At 48.1% G+C, this 22,414-nt stretch overlaps 1 protein-coding gene across 1 annotated transcript; it reads right to left on the bottom strand.

Moving 5' to 3' along the window:
* Positions 1 to 533: 533 nt before the first annotated feature.
* LOC137439933 (BEN domain-containing protein 6) lies at positions 534 to 20,341 on the bottom strand. The gene is made up of 5 exons (XM_068136198.2): positions 20,225 to 20,341; positions 11,987 to 12,143; positions 11,780 to 11,913; positions 1,149 to 1,356; positions 534 to 783 (listed from the first exon to the last, which is right to left on the bottom strand). Exons 1-5 carry the CDS (start codon positions 20,231 to 20,233, stop codon positions 683 to 685), a joined length of 609 nt encoding a protein of 202 aa, XP_067992299.1. The 5' UTR covers positions 20,234 to 20,341; the 3' UTR covers positions 534 to 682.
* Positions 20,342 to 22,414: the final 2,073 nt, after the last annotated feature.

Below are 22,414 nucleotides of genomic sequence, written 5' to 3'. Positions count from 1 at the left end.
CTTTCCCGTCCTCTACCTCCCCCGTCTCCGTCCTCTTGCTCCCTCCTGCTCTCTCACGTCCCCGTCCTCCTGCTCTCCACCCCTCCTCCCCGTCCTCCTGCTCTCTCACGTCCCCGTCCTCCTGCTCTCCTACTCTCCTCCCCCCTCCCCATCCTCCTGCTCTCCCCCCTCCCCGTCCTCCTGCTCTCCTCCCTCCTCGTCCTCCTACTCTCTCCCCTCCCCGTACCCCTGCTCTCCTTGTCCCCGTCCTCCTGCTCCCTCTCCCTCCTCCTCCCTTCTCCCACCCTCCCCTCCACCTCCACTACCCTCCTCTCTCTCTCTCTCTCTCCCCCCTCTCTTGATATTCCCATCACGAAGCTACACTGCGTTGTCTGGCAACACCGAGTAACTTTGCGAGTACACGATATAAACTATTCAATGCATTAACTACCTCGTTTACCACCATGCTCACGCTAAACCATGCCACTGCCCAGGAGGTTAAGACACAAAATCACATTTTTCTTTTTCTAAATGAGGACAAAATCAAAGGCAGATGAGGATCTGGATCCTTCTTCATTAATAAAACTGCGCACAGACATTTTAAGGAACCAGAGCTGATCCGCACACTGGATCAAAATAACGCACACAGTACTCAAACCCGTTCTATGCACCGGTGCAGCTGTATAGGTATACATGCACAGACCTAGTTTGTTTTCCTTCCCCTTTTTCTGCAATTGTTCAGCTTTGTTCGGATTTCATATTTCACATCAGATTCGCTGCAGCACGTTTTCTTCGTGACATAATCTGTGAAAATGAAACAGGTGGTTGTAATCATTATGAGCAAAAGGTGGTAACTCACAGGTGACATTATTGATAGATTCATCTACCAACGCGATGTCGACTACTTGATACTAAAGTATCAAGACTTTATTAGACAAGACTTGACTTATCTAAAAACATCAATGAAATGGAATGACAAATATATAATATAAATGACATATGACAGTTTTCTCCCACCATAAATGACAAATATATAATAGAACCACAGACACAACGTTTGTGTTAATTCATGGAACATGATAAAGACCCTCTGATCAAGGTATATAAGGACCCTGGACACAGCAATAGTTTATGGTCACGACAAAAGAAGTGATAATGCTACAACTTACCAATGATAGCCCGAATCCTTCGAGGATCGAGCTTCGGCTTTGGCACTTTGCCTGGATAAGAGTTGGACATCGTCCCCGTCATGGAATGCGTCAAGAGGTCCTCCTTCGAGAACAGTTTCATAAGGAGATGTTTTGTAAGAACCTTGGGGTTTGTTGTATTGCACACGTCGACCACAGTATCTTCGATTGTAAATGAGTCACCAGGCGTCTACAGACGATGGAAAATAAGCACATGTTTGAACAACAGGTAAACAGGCATACCCCAGGTGTACTGCTGAACCCCAACTGATATTTGTGAGGCCAAACTCTAATCCAAAATATTACTAACTACAAAGCATCTGAAAATGTAACGCCTGTCCAGACCCGCTTTGTGTATTCAGACTTCCTCGTATGTTAAACATGACGAAAACAGCAACAAAAAAAAAGTACAAAAAAAAACTGACGATTTTAGACGACCATGAACTTTTGACCTCAAAAACACGGTTTCAGTGACCCAAAATGCAAACCCTGCTCAAATCTCCAGTCAATCGGATGAAAATTGACGATTTTATGCAACCTTGTCCTTTATCCTTTTGATCGAACAAAAAACGAAAAAAACAATCAGCTTCTAACTTTTGATTGGTGAACCAATGCAGTGACCAAATATGCAAATTCTGAAAATTCAGGTCAATTGGATGAAAACGGACGATTTTCTGTGACACTGACCTTTGACCTTTCAACCAAAATATAAATTTGTCATCTGCACATTCTCATAATAAACGTTTGTTGAGAATTTGATGCCAAAAGCTCAAATGGTAAAAACGTTATGGCCCAGACAGACACTCAGACAGAATTGTTTGCAAAACCCATCTCTCGCTGTGTGGGGGACTGGCTAACTACCAAGTTTTGCCTCCAAGGAAAATAAGTTTTTTGTTTTTTTTTACGGCGTAGCCCAAAGGGCAAAGCCGTCCAGAACAGTGTTTGTCTGTCTGTCTGTCTGTCTGTCTGTATGTATGTATGTATGTATGTCCCCACAAACGTACACCAATCAGAGCTGAGGATCTGGTCACACGACAGTGGTGATGTGATGTCATTACGCCGGTACGACGGCTGACTCCACACACCGCCATTTTGATTCCTATGCCGTTCAGGCCGGACATATTGTTGAACCTGTCATGTATCACAATCTGCATGCTCTACCTTTAAGTTTTTCATTCAGTGTGAAACACAAACAACAACAACAGGAATTTTAAGGCCATTTTCCCTGCTAGAGCGGGGCCTTTTTCCTGCTAAAAAGGGCCTCGCGATCCCAATGACAATCTTCTCCATTTTGCCCTATTTTCTGCATCTCCCCTTGTTAACCCCCTTGCCCACATTTCTTCTTCCACCATCTTTAGCCAAGTCTTTCTCGGTCTTCCCTGTAGTGAAATTATACTGAAGGTGAAGGTGAACCCGGGAGTGCTCGCTTATCCCACTAAAGGGGCGTCTATAAGACCCGGGACGACCGCGACGCAAGGCCACTCCTGCGACATTTACTGTGACATATAGTCCTGTAGTCTTGAATGGTATGTACGCACCTATATGCTGGACTTGCTTGCTTTGCCTATTGTTATCGGTCTTTCCCATGTAATACCCCGATTCTGATGTCTATTGCATGAATGTATTTTACAGGATGTTACCACAGATCTAAATGATATTAAACCAACCTACGGGACAAGTCGTGTGTGTGGATGATTTTCACGACATTCCCCGTCCTCTACTTCCTTCAACATTCATTTCCATCACTCTTCTGAACCAGTCACTTTCATCCTTCCTCAACATATGACCAAACCATCTCAACCTGTTTCTCTTCACACTTCCACAATTCATCATTTGTCTTCCTTTCCAGCCTTCGTTGTTGCTCTACGTTCTCTCGTACATTGCCATCACTACTCTGATCAACCATTCCTCCACTCCTAACTTCCTCAATGCCCATGTCACTACTTCGCGTAGAACCCTATCGAATGCTTTCTCCAGATCAACAAACCCATGAAACAACTTCTTCCTCTTCTCCATGTACTTTTCCTGCAACTGCCTTAAAATAAAAAGCACGTCTGTCATTCCTCTTCCTGGCATAAATCCAAACTGCATTTTGTCGATCTTCACTTTCTTCCTTATCCACTTCTCCAACACCCTTTCCAATACCTTCATTCCATGCTCCAATAACTTTATCGCTCGGTACGAGCCACAGTCCAGAGGGTCACCTTTCCCCTTGTATAGAGGGACGAGGGTACTCAGTTCCCAATCCACTGGAATGCGGCCTTCTTTCACCACCAGATTGAAGATCTCTGTCATTCTCTTCACACCCCAACTTCCTGCTGCCTTCAACATATCTCCCACAACTCCCGTCGGCCCTCCCACTTTTCTACTAACCCACGCTCTGCGGGGAAAAATGGCCTATAAAGGTGGTTCTTCATTGCTTTTATTATTTTAATTTTTTTTTGTGTACAAGATCTAGGCTCGTGTAAGAGCTAACATTAATGACAAAAAAAACAAACGGACACAGAAGACATAATAAAGGGAGTGGGAGACAAGATGGGGAGAGAGGGGGAGGCACACAAGTTCAACATTTGAGAACAGTGACATGGGTGAGATCTGTGGGAGGGAGAGGGCTTGGGGGGAAAGAGGCATGGGAAGGGGGGTGGGGGTGGGAGATGTAAAAAAAAACACATGGACACAGCTAGGACTTCCAGGAAAGAAGTCAGGATTTCAGAAACGTGGTTCTGGGGTGAATTAACGTGGGTAGAAAAGATCAAGGTTTTGGATGGGGGAAGATAAGAGATGGGGGTGAACAGCTGTTTTAAAGACCTGGAGGGAGGAGTGGGATTGAAGAGAGTGAGGGAGTTTGTTCCAGAGGCGGGAGAAAAGAGGAATGAAAGAGTGAAGGTGAGCAGAGTCTTGATTTTGGCAGTTTCACCAGAAGAGGGTTGCTGGCAGCTCTTGTGCGACCTGTAGGAGTATTTGGGGGACAGAGCACAGAGAGAGCTGGGCGGGGGGTTGGGGGGGGCTAGACCAGAGAGGAGTCGGTAGAATACAGAAAGACCACCAACCTGCCTGCGGTGAGTGAGTGAAAAGCCCTCGGAGTTAGCTTCATCGCGGGAGATTGCAATGATTCTGAAAGCTTTGGTTTCGACAGCGTGAAGCCGAGCTAGGTGTGAGGCAGGAACTTCCTTCTCAGTTAACTCAGTTCCTTCTCAGTCAGTTCTTCCTCAACTTCCTTCTCAGTTGTTCTCTGCCGGTCCTAAAACTGGGTTACTCTCTATGTTGCCGTCCCATTCATTCTCTGCATTCAACAGCATTTCCATATATCTCTTCCATCTTCCTTTAATTCCATCTGGGTCCACAACGATTTGTCCCACTTCATCCTTCAAGCAACTCACCCCCATCACACCTCTCTTTCGCTATCTGCTTTGCAATCCTGAATACCGCTGTCTGATCCTCTTCCGAATCCAAGCGTTCTCCGAACATTTTCCTACATGCCCCCTGCGCCTTTGCTACCTCTTTCTTTGCAGCTTTCTTGGCTGCCTTATAACTTTCATGCTCTGCCTTTTCTGACCCCGTACCCTTCGCCTTCTGCCATTCCTTGAACTTCTTCCTCTTCTCTTCAATCCTCTTTCCAACTTCATCATCCACCATCATGTTCCTGAGTGCGTCTGTGGTCCTTTTGTCCATTCACACACCTCACCAACGGCTCCCAACAGACTATCTTTCATTGACATCCAACTACTTTCAAACTGAACCACATCATCCTCTACCATACTCAGCCTCTCTTTTAATGCCTCCCTCACTGTCACCTCTTTCAACCTCCACACCTTCATTCTCGGTTGGTACTTCACCCGCCGAGCTCTCCTCGCACCTTTCACCCTTATGTCGCAGACAACCAAGTGGTGCTGTGAAACAGCCTCCTCCCCCGGGATCACCTTTGTGTCCTGGAGGTTCCCCCTATCTCGCCTACGCACCATCAGGTAGTCAACGGTTGTCGTCGACCCACCTGACATGTATGTAACAAGCTTATTATCCTCTTTCTGGAACTGCGTATTACAAATCATCAAATCAGCTCCATCAGCAAATTTCAAAATCCTTTCACCTTCTCCATTCCTCACATCATATCCGTAACCCCCACTTCGCAAAATATCACTCCTGTATGTATAATTTTGTATGCTCGTTCCATGGCCTTCTAAAGGGTTTCTACTGTCTGGAATAATAAATGTTTCCGATTGAAATGCTGTGTGAATAAACCATACATTAGCGCTTCTTCATCTTCTTCAAACACACAAAGAGGCTTTTAGAACTGGCAAATTGTGGTTAAACAAACGATTTTTATGGCGGAGATGTTTGGTTCCTGTGTTTACAGCATTTGTCTCTCCGTATGTATATATGTATGTATGTATGTCCCTCACATATTTATCCTACATATTGTGTGAGTTTTATAGCTGACAATTACGCTTCTGAAAGGTAGAATGTAATGCCATTTGGCTTTGTCAGTTATGTTTCTTTCAACACCCATTAGGGAACGTTCATATATTACGTCATATACCTGGTTGGGGCAAATTATCACACTTTATGATTGGGGGGAACTGAAATTATGACAACAGGGTGATGGGGGGGGGGCGGGGGGGAGGCATGCCCCCCAGATCATATATCTATCTATAATTCCAGCAATCTCTGTGTGTCTGTCTGTGTGTCTGTGTGTTTGTCTGTGACCGCTGTTTCTCGACAACCACGGGTCCGATATACTTGAAACTTGCCAGGTATATTGCTGGGGACCCGAGGATGTGCCTTTTCAAGGTTTGTAATTAATCGGACAAGTACCTACCGAGCTATGTCCAAAAAACGCTTCAACCAATCAGAGAGCAGCGAGCTATCACGTGTGCCGAACCGTTAATGCAATGCAAGCGTTAATGCGTTAATGCAAGGCTTTTCTTTTTTTCCCTCTTCTCTTTCTACTTTTCCTTGCGATTAAATTGCAAACAGCCAAAATACGTTGGCGCTAATTGAATAATTGGCCATTAACACTAAAATAATCGTAACTGCGATATGCCAACTTCCGGACAGTGCAGCCTTCCATGTTGTTGTTGTTTGCAGCAGCTGTTTGCAGCAAGGCAAGGCTTTTCTTTTTTTCCCTCTTCTCTTTCTACTTTTCCTTGCGATTAAATTGCAAAAAGCCAAAATACGTTGGCGATAATTGAATAAATGGGCATTAATAGATAGATAGATAGATATGCGATATGCGAACTTCCGGACAGTGTGCGCGTTACGAGCTGACCGCCATTACGGTACGTAATTCGATTTCTTATGCGCATTATTTCTCCCAATTCAGTCAGAGCGAAGGGCGGAAGCGAAGAGCGTTGTTATTTTTTGTTTACGGGCGTACGGGCGGGGTAGAGCGTACGGGTAGCGTTTTTTTTTTTTTTTGGCAAGGAACGGGCACCCACGTACGGGCAATGCCCTAGTAATTAAAACTTTGATTAAGGGCTCTTCAAACATTGAAGCATTTCTTATGACTGCCTCCAGCCACCCTGAGCCTGGTGTTGGCTTAACGGTTAGGGTGGAGGGCTTGGGATCCTAGGGTCCTTAGTTTGAGTCCCGGTCAGCTATTGAATTAACACCAGGTGGGGTTGACTCAGCCTGTCATTCTTCCGAGGTCGGCAAAATGAGTACCAACTCACTGGGTCCTCTCTCAAGGAGGTTGGTGGCAGCATTTTCACTCTGGCAGCCGTAAAACACCTCATTCCGTAACACACACAGTCGTGTGTGTCGGGATGGTGCTGAGGTCACTTTGATAGTGTTGACCAACTGACCAACATATAGAATAAACCAGCGTCTAAATGCAATCTATTCGTTTCCATGGTGACAGACAGCTTGGAGAGTTAAAGTACTTCAAAACAATTTAATACTTACATTACTTGCTAACTGGTATCTCCACGCAGGTCATACTATCCTCTTCAAATAAAGTATCAAACAGGCCCGGCTACGCCGCTGTTAGACTTTCATTCTTGTTTTTGTATACAAAGTTGAAGCTTGTGTAAGAGCGAATGCACTAAACACGAAAACGTGAACGGACACATCAAACATATAATAAAGGGAGCGGTAGAGAAGAGGGGGAGAGAGAGGGAAGCATACAAGCACAACAACAGTAGCGAACAGGGACATCAGGAGATCTGGGGTACATCAGGAGATCTGGGGTACCTCAGGAGATCTGGGGTACATCAGATCTGGGGTACATCAGGAGATCTGGGGTACATCAATTCCGGGTTCGGTTGCGAGAGGACGCTGGCGTTGCATATTCGCCGCTTCTCCGACTGGATGGATGTACAGGGTCTGCTTCTACTTTTCTGACCTGACATCTCACACCTGTCCTGCCTTTTCACACCCGCACGTGCCGCGTGTTCTCCGGCTGGATAACGGAATCTGATTTTGATGGTACGGAATACGGAATCGAAAGGCCCGCTCCCGTTGTTTGTGGCCGTGGCCTTGTTTGCCGGTGGCCTTGTGGTCTTTGTGGCCTTGTTTGCCGCTGTGGTCTTGATTAGCGGCTGCAGTCGTTTGCCGCTGCGTTTGCCGCTGCGTTTGCCGCTTTGCCTCCTCGACCTTGGCCTCGTACTCGTCCCTTCGCTCCTGCCTGGCATGGCTCTGAAGTACTCCGCCGCAAGGCTTCTTCTGCTCAATACCCGCTCCACCCCATCATGCATCTCTGCCATCAAATCAAATGGACTCCTCCGACGACCCAGGTACATTCACCGTGGCTCCGGTCGCAAGTTTGTTTATTTGCAATCAGGTCACTCCATCCCCGTCCTCTGGTCGGCTCAGCGCACTCTCACTCTTCGTCCCAGCGCACCTGGTCACAGCAACCCACACGATCGCACCTCTTGCCTACGAACCCTGGCTAAATCACCTGAATTCATCCCTGCTGTTCAAAACAACATCAAGCTCACCCTGTTCAACACCCGGTCCCTCAACAATAAATGCCTCATCCTGAACGAATACATCCTGGATAACAAACTGGACTTTCTCTGTCTCACCGAAACCTGGCAACAACCTCTGGACTACTACACACTCAACCTCACCACACCCAATGGATATTCCTACGTCAATAAACCACGCTCGGAGGGCCGAGGTGGTGGAATTGCCGTTATCCACCGTCAAGACATCAAGACCAACCTCATCTCCATCTCATCTGCTCCATCATTTGAACACCTGGCTTTAAAACTCTCTGGTCACACGCAGTCAGTCATGGCTGTCGTCTACCGCCCTCCCAAACCACACCCATCATTCCTGTCTGACTTCTCCTACTTTCTGACCCAGCTATGTTCCCTCTCCCCCTCAATCCTCCTCCTTGGTGATTTCAATATCCACATGGACTCCACTGACTCCACAATAACCACTGACTTCACTGATTTACTCACCTGCTTTAACCTCACTCAACATGTCGACTTTCCTACCCATATCCGTGGTCACATTTTGGACCTTGTCTGCTCCACTGGATTAAATTTGCACCATCTCTATGGCTCCGACCTCACCCTCTCTGACCACTTAGCCATCACTCTGACCATCAACATCCCCGCCCCAACACCAAGGCATTATCGCACAATCAACTTCCGTAAGCTAAACGCTCTTTCACCTACCTCATTCTCATCCACCCTCTCTGAAAAAATGTCCACTTCTCCCTTCATTGACCTCCACACCCCTTCCGACCTCACTGACTACTACAACCACACTCTCTCCTCCTGCCTTGACCAGCTTGCGCCTGTAAAAACCAAAACAGTTTCTTTCACCCATTCTGCTCCCTGGTTTACCCCTGAACTCCACCTGATGAAAACTCGTGCTCGCCAACTTGAAAGACTCCGCAATAAAACGGGTCTCACAGTTCACTCCCAAGCCTACAAGGACCACATACAACACTACAAAGATGCCCTCTCCCGCGCCCGCTCTGCCTACTACTCTCAAATTATCCACTCTGGCTCCGGAAACCCAAAAGCACTCTTCTCGACAATAAACAAACTCCTCCGCCCCCTGAACACCACCACCCAGTCATTCACAGTAGACAACTGCATCTCCTTCCTCTCTTTCTTCCAACGCAAAATTGACAACATCTACAACAGCTTGACCACCGCCGCACCCGCTCCCCCTCCAACCACCTGCCCCCCCTTGTCCTGCCATCCCCTGTCTCGGTTCTCCCCAATCTCTCCTACTGACCTCTCTGAACTCCTCATAGGAATGAAAACTGCCACCTGCACTCTTGACCCCATCCCCTCCAGCTTTGTCAAAGCCTCCCTCCCTGCTCTCTCTCCACTTATCATTGCAACAATAAACTCCTCCCTGTCTACAGGCATCGTCCCACCTTCCCTCAAAATTGCTGCTGTTACCCCCATTCTAAAAAAACCTGGTCTAAACCCTGACACCCTAAACAACTTCAGACCCATCTCCAACCTACCCTTTCTGTCAAAAGTTTTGGAACGCGCTGTAGCCACTCAACTCAAACATCATCTCTCTGCCAATAACTTGTATGAAACATTCCAATCCGGATTCCGCTCCAACCACAGTACTGAAACTGCTCTCCTCAAAATCACCAACGACCTTCTCCTCTCCTCTGACGCTGGCAACCTCAACATTCTCGTCCTCCTCGACCTCAGCGCTGCCTTTGACACCATCGATCACACTATCCTCCTCACCCGACTTGAATCCACCTTTAACGTCACCGGCACTGCCCTCTCTTGGATTAAATCATACCTCTCTGACAGATGCCAGTTCATCTCCATCAATAACTGCAAATCCCCCACTGCTCCCCTCCCCCAAGGTGTCCCCCAAGGTTCAGTTCTTGGCCCCCTCCTCTTCATCCTTTACCTGTCCCCGCTCGGTCACTTAATCCGCCGTCATGGTCTCCAATTCCACTGCTTCGCCGATGACATCCAGCTTTTCATCTCCACCAAGTCCGTCTCCACCGACACCCACTCTATCCTGACAAACTGCATCACTGAAATAAAATCCTGGCTTCAAATCAACTTCCTCAAGCTTAACTGTGATAAATCTGAAATAATCATCATTGGCCCAAAAACGCTCACAAAATCCACCCATAACTTTGCCCTCAACATCGACGGTATCCCAGTATCCACCTCCCCTCACATCCGGAATCTTGGCGTCATCTTTGACCAAACCCTTTCCTTCGACAAATACACTAAACAGATCACAAAGTCAGCCTTCTTTCACCTGAAAAACATTGCCCGTCTCCGCTCATCCCTCTCCTCCACGGCTGCAGAAACCCTCATCCACGCCTTCATCACCTCCCGTCTGGACTACTGCAATAGCCTCCTCTATGGTTCACCCTCAAAAATCACCAATAAACTCCAATACATTCAGAACTCCGCTGCCCGTCTACTCACTCATTCCCGGACCCGTGACCACATCACCCCCGTCCTTTACAAGCTTCACTGGCTCCCCATCCCCCAGAGAATCCAGTACAAAATCCTCCTCTTGACATACAAAGCCCTCCATAACCTGGCCCCATCCTACCTGGCTGACCTCCTCTCCAGACACACTCCCACCCGCAACCTCCGCTCTGCTGGTACCAACCTCCTGACCCCCTCCATCCGGACCAAATTCAGATCCTGGGGGGACAGGGCCTTCTCCATCGCTGCTCCCACCCTCTGGAACTCACTACCTCACACCATCAGAGACTCCTCCTCACTCACCACATTCAAAACATCACTAAAGACCCACCTGTTCAACGCTGCATTCAACATTCAACCCACAGCATTTAACCCCTGACTATCTCTTCTCCTTCTCCCTCCTTTTGCTTTAAATATTTCCCTATTGATTCTTGTCTTTTTGCAATTGTTGTTTTCATGTATTGTTATGCATTATGTTTTCCACTCTGTCAAAGCGCCTTTGGGCTTCTGGAAAAGCGCTATACAAAATAAATGAATTATTATTATTATTACATCAGGAGATCTGGGGTACATCAGATCTGGGGTACATCAGGAGATCTGGGGTACATCAGATCTGGGGTACATCAGGAGATCTGGGGTACATCAGGAGATCTGGGGTACATCAGGAGATCTGGGGTACATCAGATCTGGGGTACATCAGATCTGGGGTACATCAGATCTGGGGTACATCAGGAGATCTGGGGTACATCAGATCTGGGGTACATCAGATCTGGGGTACATCAGATCTGGGGTACATCAGATCTGGGGTACATCAGATCTGGGGTACATCAGATCTGGGGTACATCAGATCTGGGGTACATCAGATTTGGGGTACATCAGATCTGGGGTACATCAGGAGATCTGGGGTACATCAGGAGATCTGGGGTACATCAGGAGATCAGGGGTACATCAGGAGATCAGGGGTACATCAGGAGAACTGGGGTACATCAGGAGAACTGGGGTACATCAGGAGATCTGGGGTACATCAGGAGATCTGGGGTACATCAGGAGATCTGGGGTACATCAGGAGAACTGGGGTACATCAGGAGATCTGGGGTACATCAGGGGAGGGGGGGGGGGGGGGGATGGGGGAGGAGGTACACGTTATAACACAAATGGACACGACTAGGAATTCCAGGAATGAAGTAGGAGATTGAAAGAGGTGGATTTGGGGTGTAAAGTACCTACCATGTGATGTTTCATCATCTCCTCAATTTCAAGGGAAAAAGACGATGAGGCCAGAGTAGACGATGTGTGTGTGGCAGAATCGACCATTGATGGCCTCTTTAATCTTTCCACTTCCCGGAGTAACTCTGGTTTCACTGGAATAAAAAGGAAAGTATAAGTTTGTTTACTTACTCGAGTCTCATGCAACTTCCCCGTCATCAGGATTACCATTCAGTGCAGGTATTAGGATTTGGTCACAGGTCGAACACAACCAGGATACACCTTCGGCCAGGACCAACGCATTTCTCAATTCTCTGTTTCTCTCCTCCAGTTCCTTTATTTTCTGCTGTGCTGCCCTCAGTTCTTCAGAGTAGTTTCTTATGTTCTGACAATACCAACAAACACACAGTGACACAGGAATAATCAACGCATACAACGGAGGGAGTGTAAGTGGATTCAATTAGAGTAACCTAGACCGCAGTACCACACAATTAGCAAGGTGGCGAAATGAAATATTTTGGAAATACCGTTACCGGGTGGGCAAAAGTGCCAAATTTTCCATTAAGGATCCTCACACCATAATGTTTATCACACATAATTTCAGAAGGGTAGTGACCCAGAAATAGTACAATGGAACGTCAGTAGGGGATACTTGAACTAAACATAGTGTTCTACACACAGATACGACATATGCCTTCAACAGGTCTTTTTACAACAAAGGTTATTGGAAAAAATAAATAAACACCAAACAGTCAAAGATGCATAGAATTAAAGTGATATAGATGCTACCTGTACATTCACACACTTTAAATAAAAACACAGTGAATGACGATTCACATGTGATGGCTGTAAATAGGGAGACAATGGTGGACAATATCTCTTGTCGTATTTTTTTTTTTTTTAAATACATGGGCAAAGGCTCGTAATAGAGGTCGGTCGTGTCACTCACGCACACACACAGACACACACACACAGACACACACACACACACACACACACACACACACACACACACACACACACACACACACACACACACACACTGACGAGACAAACAAAACAGCCAGTGAGCTTGGGGGAACTTCCGTCACTTCCAGGGATACTCTGGGTTCCAGCGACATCATAACAATGGCTCCGCATTTGTCACCGTTCTCAACGGGGCATTTCCTCAAGAGGAATTTCCCCCTCCCCAGGATGCCCACCAATGGGAATTGTCCGTGCTCCATCCTTTTCAAGCAAGGAAGCAGCACGTACCATTTTTAAAGTCTTTGGTATGACTTGAACCTGTCCAAACCGCATGGGTGTTTTTTTGGGAGACACCATCTACTTTCTGGACGGAGCTCATTTGCCCTTTAACAGGTATTGTTTTTAGTCCTGCAGGGTGTCACAGTCACCCTCCCCAATGGCATAACCAATGGGGGTAGTCGGTTTAGTCGCTGACTACCCGACCATGCGGCAGGTAGCACCGGCTTACACGTTACCGGTGACAGTCAAGAGACCGACCTGACTAAAAACATGTCAGTTTATATTAAGAAAAACAAACCCTGTCTGCTTTCATTATACGACCAGTCACTGCCACATAAATACAAACATAAAATTTAACATTCATCAACCCCGTGTTGGGGTTCCACCATGTTGATTTGAGATTTGAAAAGGATCAACTGACATTTTGTACTGCATGCAACTTGATATATTTTTGAATTGAATTGCAACCATTCCCACTTGACTTGCACTTTGAAAGACCTCCGTTTGAGGGTAAGCCTTTGGCATTGCAGTTTTGATGCATTTTATTTGTGTATTTCTAGATTATCGCAACAAATTAAACAGCAGGATCGCTGTGAAGGCTTCCACAGCCGAGCCCGGGTACTCCGTGGGGAAATCTCCGAGTTATTAAGGCAAAATAATTGGGAAGATTACAATGATTAAAGCAACGGACGGGTCAAGTGAACTCCAAGCGCTCATCATCGAATGCCTGATCTTCGCAAGTAGAAATCGCTAATCGCTTGCCAAGCCGACCGTTTTGTTGCAGCACTTGCTTTACTTGACTTGAGTTACCTTAAATATTTCAGTGTTTTAGCCACTTGGTGAGACAGAGCTCTTCAATCTCATTGGTAACTAGCAGGGTTACCCAGTGTTGCTTGGGGGGAGGGTGTGGGTGGGGGAAAGAGAGCTGGTAAGGCGGGGGGCAGAAGGGTATATTTAAAATGGTGAGTTGATGTGATGCTGGTTTGGGTTTATTTAAGAAGTGAGTTAAGGCGATTACGCTTTGGGTTTATATAAAATGGTGAGTTGAGGCAATGCTTGGTGGTAAAGGGGTCTTAAGGGTCTTCCAGGTCTATGTGCCTTTGCGGTCTAAAGGGTCTTTGGGGGTGTTAAGGGTCTTTGACATCCTAAAGAGTATTCGAGATCTTAAGGGTCTTCGGGATCTAAAAGGCCTTAAAGGGTCTTTGGGGTCTGAAGGGTCTGCCAGGTCTAAAGGGTGTTTGGGGTCTGAAGGGTCTGCCAGGTCTGAAGGGTCTGCCAGGTCTGAAGGGTGTTTGGGGTCTGAAGGGTCTGCCAGCTCTAAAGGGTGTTTGGGGTCGAATGGGTCTTCAAAGTCTTAAGCATCTTGAGCGTCTTTGAGGTCTAAAAGAGTATTCAGGATCTTAAGAGTCTTAGGGGTATACAGGGGTCTTCAAGGGTCTTAGGGACCTTTTGGGTCTTAAGTGTCTTAAGGGACTTTGGGGTCCAAAGAGTCTTTGGAGTATTCAGGGTTTTCAAGGGTCTTACTGGTGTTATAAGTCTTTGGGGTTTAATCACCCAAGCATGTAAAAGTCTTCTCTCAAGCATGTAATCTAATCTCTCAAGCATGTAAAAAGAGGTATTTGTGGTCTTCAGGGGTTTTAAAGGCTAAGATGGTGCATGAAAATACCCTTAAGCCAATCCCCGGGGTGGGAGCACCCGTGGGAAACGCAGGGGCATAAATGTGTATGATATTTGGACGTCTTGAGTTAGATGCTACATGAAGAGTTTTATAAAATGGGTAAAAACCTCACTCTCCCCACACCTCGCTCTTCTCTCACTCTCTCCCCACACCTCGCTCTTCTCTCACTCTCTCCCCACACCTCGCTCTTCTCTCACTCTCTCCCCACACCTCGCTCTTCTCTCTCCCCCCTCGCTCTTCTCTCTCCCCCCCCCCCACTCTTCTCTCTCTCTCCGCCCCACTCTTCTCTCCCCCCCCCCCGCTCTCGTGTCTCTATCCCCCCCCTCGCTCTTTTCTCTCTGTCCCCCCGCCTCGCTCCTCTCTCTCTCTCTCTCTCTCCCCCCCCCATCGCTCTTCGCTCTCTCTCCCCCCACCTCCCCATCGCTCTTCGCTCACTCTCCCCACCCCTCGCTCTTCTCTCTCTCCCCACCACTCGCTCTTCTCTCTCTCTCCCCACCCCTCGCTCTTCTCTCTCTCCCCACCCCTCGCTCTTCTCTCTCTCCCCACCCCTCGCTCTTCTCTCTCTCCCCACCCCTCGCTCTTCTCTCTCTCCCCACCCCTCGCTCTTCTCTCTCTCCCCACCCCTCGCTCTTCTCTCTCTCCCCACCCCTCGCTCTTCTCTCTCCCCACCCCTCGCTCTTCTCTCTCTCCCCACCCCTCGCTCTTCTCTCTCTCCCCACCCCTCGCTCTTCTCTCTCTCCCCACCCCTCGCTCTTCTCTCTCTCCCCACCCCTCACTCTTCTCTCTCTCCCCACCCCTCACTCTTCTCTCTCTCCCCACCTCTCACTCTTCTCTCTCTCCCCACCCCTCGCTCTTCTCTCTCGCCCCAACCCTCACTCTTCTCTCTCACCCCAACCCTCGCTCTTCTCTCGCCCCTCCCCTCACTCTTCTCTTCTCTTCACCCCCTCTACTCCCCCATTGCTCCTCCTCTCCTTCCCCCCTCACTCTACTATCCATCTTCACTCTACTATCCCCTCACTCCTCTCCTTTACTTCACTTTCCTCTCCTCTACACCCCCAGTCCTCTCCCTCTTCTATTCTCTCACCCTCCCATCACTCTCTCCTCAGTTTCGTTGGAGTGCTTGCTTGGATGGTTAAGCCACTTGGCAAGCACTCTACAAGCTGCTTGGTAATGGATGCCTTCTCCTCTGAGCTCCCAAGGTTAATCGCGACAAAACGTTACAAGATCACATTTTTTACCACAATACACCTTAATAGGAGTTTTAAAGCAATCATTTTTCAGAATTCACAACTTATAAACACACAAGCCACCACCTGCCACCTGGGAAAGGGTGGGAATCTGGAGGAAGGGTTGGGATGGGTGGAGGCAGGGAAAGGGTGGGGTGGGAATAGGAGGGTGGGGTGGGATGGGAGGAGGTGGTAAGGAGGAGAGGAAAGGGTGAGTGGGAAGAGGGAGGTGGGAAGAGGAGGGAGGAGTGAGGTAGGAAGAGGAGGGAGGAGTGAGGTGGGAAGAGGAGGGAGGGGTGAGGTGGGAAGAGGAGGGAGGGGTGAGGTGGGGAGGGGTGAGGTGGGAAGAGGAGGGAGGGGTGAGGTGGGAAGAGGAGGGAGGGGTGAGGTGGGAAGAGGAGGGAGGGGTGAGGTGGGAAGAGGAGGGAGGAGTGAGGTGGGAAGAGGAGGGAGGAGTGAGGTGGGAAGAGGAGGGAGGGGTGAGGTGGGAAGAGGAGGGAGGGGTGAGGTGGGAAGAGGAGGGAGGGGTGAGGCGGGAAGAGGAGGGAGGGTGAGATGGGAAGAGGAGGGAAGGGTGAGGTGGGAAGAGGAGGGAGGAGTGAGGTGAGAAGAGGAGGGAGGGGTGAGGTGGGAAGAGGAGGTAGGGATGGGATGGGATGGGAGGAGGTGGTAAGTAGGAGCGGAAAGGGTGAGTGGGAAGAGGGAGGTGGGAAGAGGAGGGAGGAGTGAGGTAGGAAGAGGATGGAGGAGTGAGGTGGGAAGAGGAGGGAGGGGTGAGGTGGGAAGAGGAGGGAGGGGTGAGGTGGGGAGGGGTGAGGTGGGAAGAGGAGGGAGGGGTGAGGTGGGAAGAGGAGGGAGGGGTGAGGTGGGAAGAGGAGGGAGGGGTGAGGTGGGAAGAGGAGGGAGGGGTGAGGTGGGAAGAGGAGGGAGGGGTGAGGTGGGAAGAGGAGGGAGGGGTGAGGTGGGAAGAGGAGGGAGGGGTGAGGTGGGAAGAGGCGGGAGTTGTGAGGTGGGAAGAGGAGGGAGGGGTGAGGTGGGAAGAGGAGGGAGGGGTGAGGTGGGAAGAGGAGGGAGGGGTGAGGTGGGAAGAGGAGGGAGGGGTGAGGTGGGAAGAGGAGGGAGGGTGAGATGGGAAGAGGAGGGAAGGGTGAGGTGGGAAGAGGAGGGAGGGGTGAGGTGGGAAGAGGAGGTAGGGATGGGATGGGATGGGAGGAGGTGGTAAGTAGGAGCGGAAAGGGTGAGGTGGGAAGTGGAGGGAGGGGTGAGGTGGGAAGAGGAGGGAGGGGTGAGGTGGGAAGAGGAGGGAGGGGTGAGGTGAGAAGAGGAGGGAGGGGTGAGGTGGGAAGAGGAGGTAGGGATGGGATGGGATGGGAGGAGGTGGTAAGTAGGAGCGGAAAGGGTGAGGTGGGAAGTGGAGGGAGGGGTGAGGTGGGAAGAGGAGGGAGGGGTGAGGTGGGAAGAGGTAGGAGGGGTGAGGTGGGAAGAGGTGGGAGGGGTGAGGTGGGAAGAGGTGGGAGGGGTGAGGTGGGAAGAGGTGGGAGGGGTGAGGTGGGAAGAGGTGGGAGGGGTGAGGTGGGAAGAGGAGGGAGGGGTGAGGTGGGAAGAGGAGAAGGGGTGAGGTGGGAAGATGAGGGAGGGAGGGATGGGATGGGAGGAGGTGGTAAGGAGGAGGGGAAGGGTGAGGTGGGAAGAGGAGGGAGGGATGGGATGGTAGGAGGTGGTAAGGAGGGGGGGGGGGGAAAGGGTGAGTGGGAAGAGGAGGGAGGGGTGAGGTGGGGAAGAGGAGGGAGGGAGGCATGGGATGGGACGAGGTGGTGAGGAGGAGGGGAAAGGGTGAGGTGGGAAGAGGAGGGAGGGAGGAATGGGATGGGAGGAGGTGGTAAGGAGGGGAAAGGGTGAGTGGGGAGAGGAGGGAGGGGTGAGGTGGAAAGAGGAGGGAGGGGTGAGGTGGGAAGAGGAGGGAGGGGTGAGGTGGGAAGAGGAGGGAGGGGTGAGGTGGGAAGAGGAGGGAGGGTGAGGTGTGAAGAGGAGGGAGGGTAAGGTGGGAAGAGGAGGGAGGGTAAGGTGGGAAGAGGAGGGAGGAGTGAGGTGGGAAGAGGAGGGAGGGGTGAGGTGGGAAGAGGAGGGAGGGGTGAGGTGGGAAGAGGAGGGAGGGGTGAGGTGGGAAGAGGAGGGAGGGATGGGATGGGAGGCAGTGGTAAGGAGGAGGGGAAAGGGTGAGGTGGGAGTCTGGAGGGAGGAAGTGGGAGGAAGGAGAATAAAAAGGTGAGGTGGGAGTCCGGAGGAAGGGAGGAAGTGGGAGGGAGGAGGGGAAAAGGGTGGTGTGCGAGTCCGGAGGGAGGAGTGAGAGGATGGAGAAGAAGGGGTGTGGGATGGAAGGAAGGAGGGAGGGAGGGGAAGGAGTGGGAAGAGGAACACAGGCAACGCCCGGGGACCCCTGCTAGTGCGAGTCATGCATAATTAAGAGCAGCATCATTTTCTGGATACTGTTTTTATACCATAAGACATTTTTCATTGGTCATGAACAAAAAAAAAAAACAAAAAAAAAAAAAAAATTGTTGGAAAACATGGCAACAGTTGATAATGTCCAAATGTTGAATTTATTGAAGGTAATGTGGACACATCACAACTTTTAACTTTATTAATTTTTTTACCGTCATTGATGAGTAATCAAAGTACCCTTGTGAAATTCATCAAAGTACCCTTGTGAAATTAATCAAAGTACCCTTGTGAAATTAATCAAAGTACCCTCGTGAAATTAATCAAAGTACCCTCGTGAAATTAATCAAAGTACCCTCGTGAAATTAATCAAAGTACCCTCGTGAAATTAATCAAAATACCCTCGTGAAATTAATCAAAGTACCCTTGTGAAATTAATCAAAGTACCGTCGTGAAATTAATCAAAGTACCCTCGTGAAATTAATCAAAGTACCCTCGTCCCTCGTGAAATTAATCAAAGTACCCTCGTGAAATTAATCAAAATACCTTTGTGAAATTAATCAAAGTACCCTCGTGAAATTAATCAAAGTACCCTTGTGAAATTAATCAAAGTACCCTCGTGAAATTAATCAAAGTACCCTCGTGAAATTAATCAAAGTACCCTCGTGAAATTAATCAAAGTATCCTCGTGAAATTAATCAAAGTACCCTCGTGAAATTAATCAAAGTACCCTCGTGAAATTAATCAAAGTACCCTCGTGAAATTAATCAAAGTACCCTCGTGAAATTAATCAAAGTACCCTCGTGAAATTAATCAAAGTACCTTTGTGAAATTAATCAAAGTACCCTTGTGAAATTAATCAAAGTACCCTCGTGAAATTAATCAAGGTACCCTCGTGAAATTAATCAAAGTACCCTCGTGAAATTAATCAAAGTACCCTCGTGAAATTAATCAAAGTACCTTTGTGAAATTAATCAAAGTACCCTAGTGAAATTAATCAAAGTACCCTCGTGAAATTAATCAAGGTACCCTCGTGAAATTAATCAAAGTACCCTCGTGAAATTAATGAAAGTACCTTTGTGAAATTAATCAAAGTACCCTCGTGAAATTAATCAAAGTACCTTTGTGAAATTAATCAAAATACCTTTGTGAAATTAATGAAAGTACCTTTGTGAAATTAATCAAAGTACCCTCATGAAATTAATGAAAGTACATTTGTGAAATTAATCAAAGTACCCTTGTGAAATTAATCAAAATACCCTTGTGAAATTAATCAAAGTACCTTTGTGAAATTAATCAAAATACCTTTGTGAAATTAAAATCAAAGTACCCTTGTGAAATTAATCAAAGTACCCTTGTGAAATTCGGTGCTTTTGTCCGGCCTCTAACGGTATTGCCGATAAGTATAAATACAAGTACAAGTATAAGCCACCTTACTATATAGTATATGGCGTCGATTCCTCTGTCTGCAGTGGTGTGGTGTCCGAAGGCAGGTTCCGTGCTGCCAAGACAGCCTCACTGCAAGGATTACATCGGGTGGTTTGCTTTTGCCTTCCCTGCGGTGGCGTTAGGGCAGTGATTTGTTCATGGTGCCGGTGATGATTCGCCTACTCTCCTCAAATGAGACCATGGGATATTTAACGCCCACCAACTAATGCTAGCAGATAGGACACCCGGCTCAACGTCCACCGACTAACGCGTCTGACGGTGAATGGTCGGGTCGGAAATCAAACCCACACGACGCAGCTCAAGGACCCCATTGGGCCTGTACACAAAATACGTGATTCTTCGACAGTTTTTTTGACCGACCCCACTTTACAAAATTTTACAAACGCCTCTCGTAGCTGAGAACGAATGATTTAACATTTTAAACAGTACCTCTGCCATTTCTGGATGAATTCAACCGAAAGCAAGGCGGTTCCAAATTGACGCGTCCTGTCGTGGTGAAGGAAAATGCAAGATGGCCGCGCCGTCAATATGAAGATGGTGTCACGTGACTGCGGTTCTCCTCCGCTCATGACGCTTTGTGACATTCCGGAAAAATCAGGAGCAGCAACATGGCGCGCCACCAACATTTCTGGTCACGTGGGTCATGGCTCATGGGCACTATTTTGTGTCCAGCGATAGCTTATTTTAATCGGCACATGATAGGTTATCATCGATTTAAAAAAAAGACGATACTGTGCTGTTGGAAGCACGAACCACTGTTACTCATACTTAATGTATTGGAGGCGGAATCGTGTATCCATTTTGACATGACCGGAAGTATACTCGCGGCCATATTGGCACTACCAATAGCCGCACAACGTGTGAACACATGTGGAAAGCTGTGGCCGATCTTCAGTTTGATTTCATTGGTTTTACAATATTCGGATTTCAAACTGATTGAATTGCTAACAATACTGTACTTTAAACTATGAAGCAAAATGCCGTCGTGCACCGTCGACGGGCGTACAAATCGTGATGAACACGGACGAAGATAGGAATGTGACTATCGTTTCGGTAAGGCTGTTCGCTCTTATCTTACGTGTGTGTGTGTTACTGTGTGTGTGACTATGTGTGTGTGCGTGTTACTGTAGTGTGAGACTATGTGTGTGTGCGTGAGACTATGTGTGTATGTGTGCGACTATGTGTGTGCGTGTTACTGTGTGTGTGTGAGACTATGTGTGTGTGCGTGAGACTATGTGTGTGCGACTACGTGTGTGTGTGTTACTGTGTGTGTGTGACTATGTGTGTGTGTGTTACTGTGTGTGTGACTATGTGTGTGTGCGTGTTATTGTAGTGTGAGACTATGTGTGTGTGCGTGTTACTGTGTGTGTGAGACTATGTGTGTGTGCGTGAGACTATGTGTGTGTGTGTGTGTGTGTGTGTGTTACTATGTGTGTGTGTGTGTGTGTGTTACTGTGTGTGTGAGACTATGTGTGTGTGTGCGTGTTACTGCAGTGTGAGACTATGTGTGTGTGCGTGTTACTGTGTGTGTGTGCGTGATACTGTGTGTGTGAGACTGTGTGTGTGTGTGTTACTGTGTGTGTGACTATGTGTGTGAGACTATGTGTGTGTGTGTGTTACTGTGTGTGTGTGAGACTATGTGTGTGTGTGCGTGTTACTGTGTGTGAGACTATGTGTGTGTGAGACTGTGTGTGTGCATGTTACTGTGTGTGTGAGACTATGTGTGTGAGACTATGTGTGTGAGACTGTGTGTGTGAGACTGTGTGTGTGAGACTGTGTGTGCGTGTTACTGTGTGTGAGACTATGTGTGTGTGCGTGTTTTTATTTGTGAGACTATGTGTGTGTGTGTGCGTATTACTGTATGTGTGAGACTATTTGTGTGTGCGTGTTACTGTGTGTGCGTGTTACTGTGTGTGAGACTGTGTGTGTGTGTGCGTGTTTTTATTTGTGAGACTATGTGTGTGTGTGTGCGTATTACTGTATGTGTGAGACTATTTGTGTGTGCGTGTTACTGTGTGTGTGACTGTGTGTGTGCGTGTTACTGTGTGTGTGAGACTGTGTGTGTGTGCATGTGACTGTGTGGCGTGCTACTGTGTGTGTGCGTGTTACTGTGTGTGTGAGACTGTGTGTGTGTGCATGTGACTGTGTGGCGTGCTACTGTGTGTGTGAGACTCTGTGTGTGCGTGATAGTCTGTATGTGTTACTGTGTGTGTGAGACTATGTGTGTGCGCATGTTACTGTGTGTGTGCGTGATACTGTGTGTGTGTGCGTGTTACCGTGTGTGTGTGCGTGTTACTGTGTGTGTGAGACTATGTCATTTGTGTGTGCGCGCGCGTTACTGTGTGTGTGAGACAATGCGTGTGTGCGTGTTACTGTGTGTGTGAGACTGTGTGTGTGTGCGTGTTACTGTGTGTGAGACTGTGTGTGTGCGTGTTACTATGTGTGTGTGTTACTGTATGTGTGTGCGTGTTACTATGTGTGTGTGTGTGTGTGTGTTACTGTATGTGTGTGACTATGTGTGTGTGCGTGTTTTTATTTGTGAGACTATGTGTGTGTCCGTGTTTTTATTTGTGAGACTATGTGTGTGTGCGTGTTACTGTATGTGTGAGACTATGTGTG

The sequence above is a fragment of the Myxine glutinosa genome, chromosome 14, assembly GCF_964187855.1.
Source record: "Myxine glutinosa chromosome 14, kmMyxGlut1.1, whole genome shotgun sequence".
NCBI lineage: Eukaryota > Metazoa > Chordata > Myxini > Myxiniformes > Myxinidae > Myxine > Myxine glutinosa.
The sequence above is the reverse complement of the archived record's forward strand: the minus strand, read 5'-3'. Positions and strand labels throughout refer to the sequence as shown.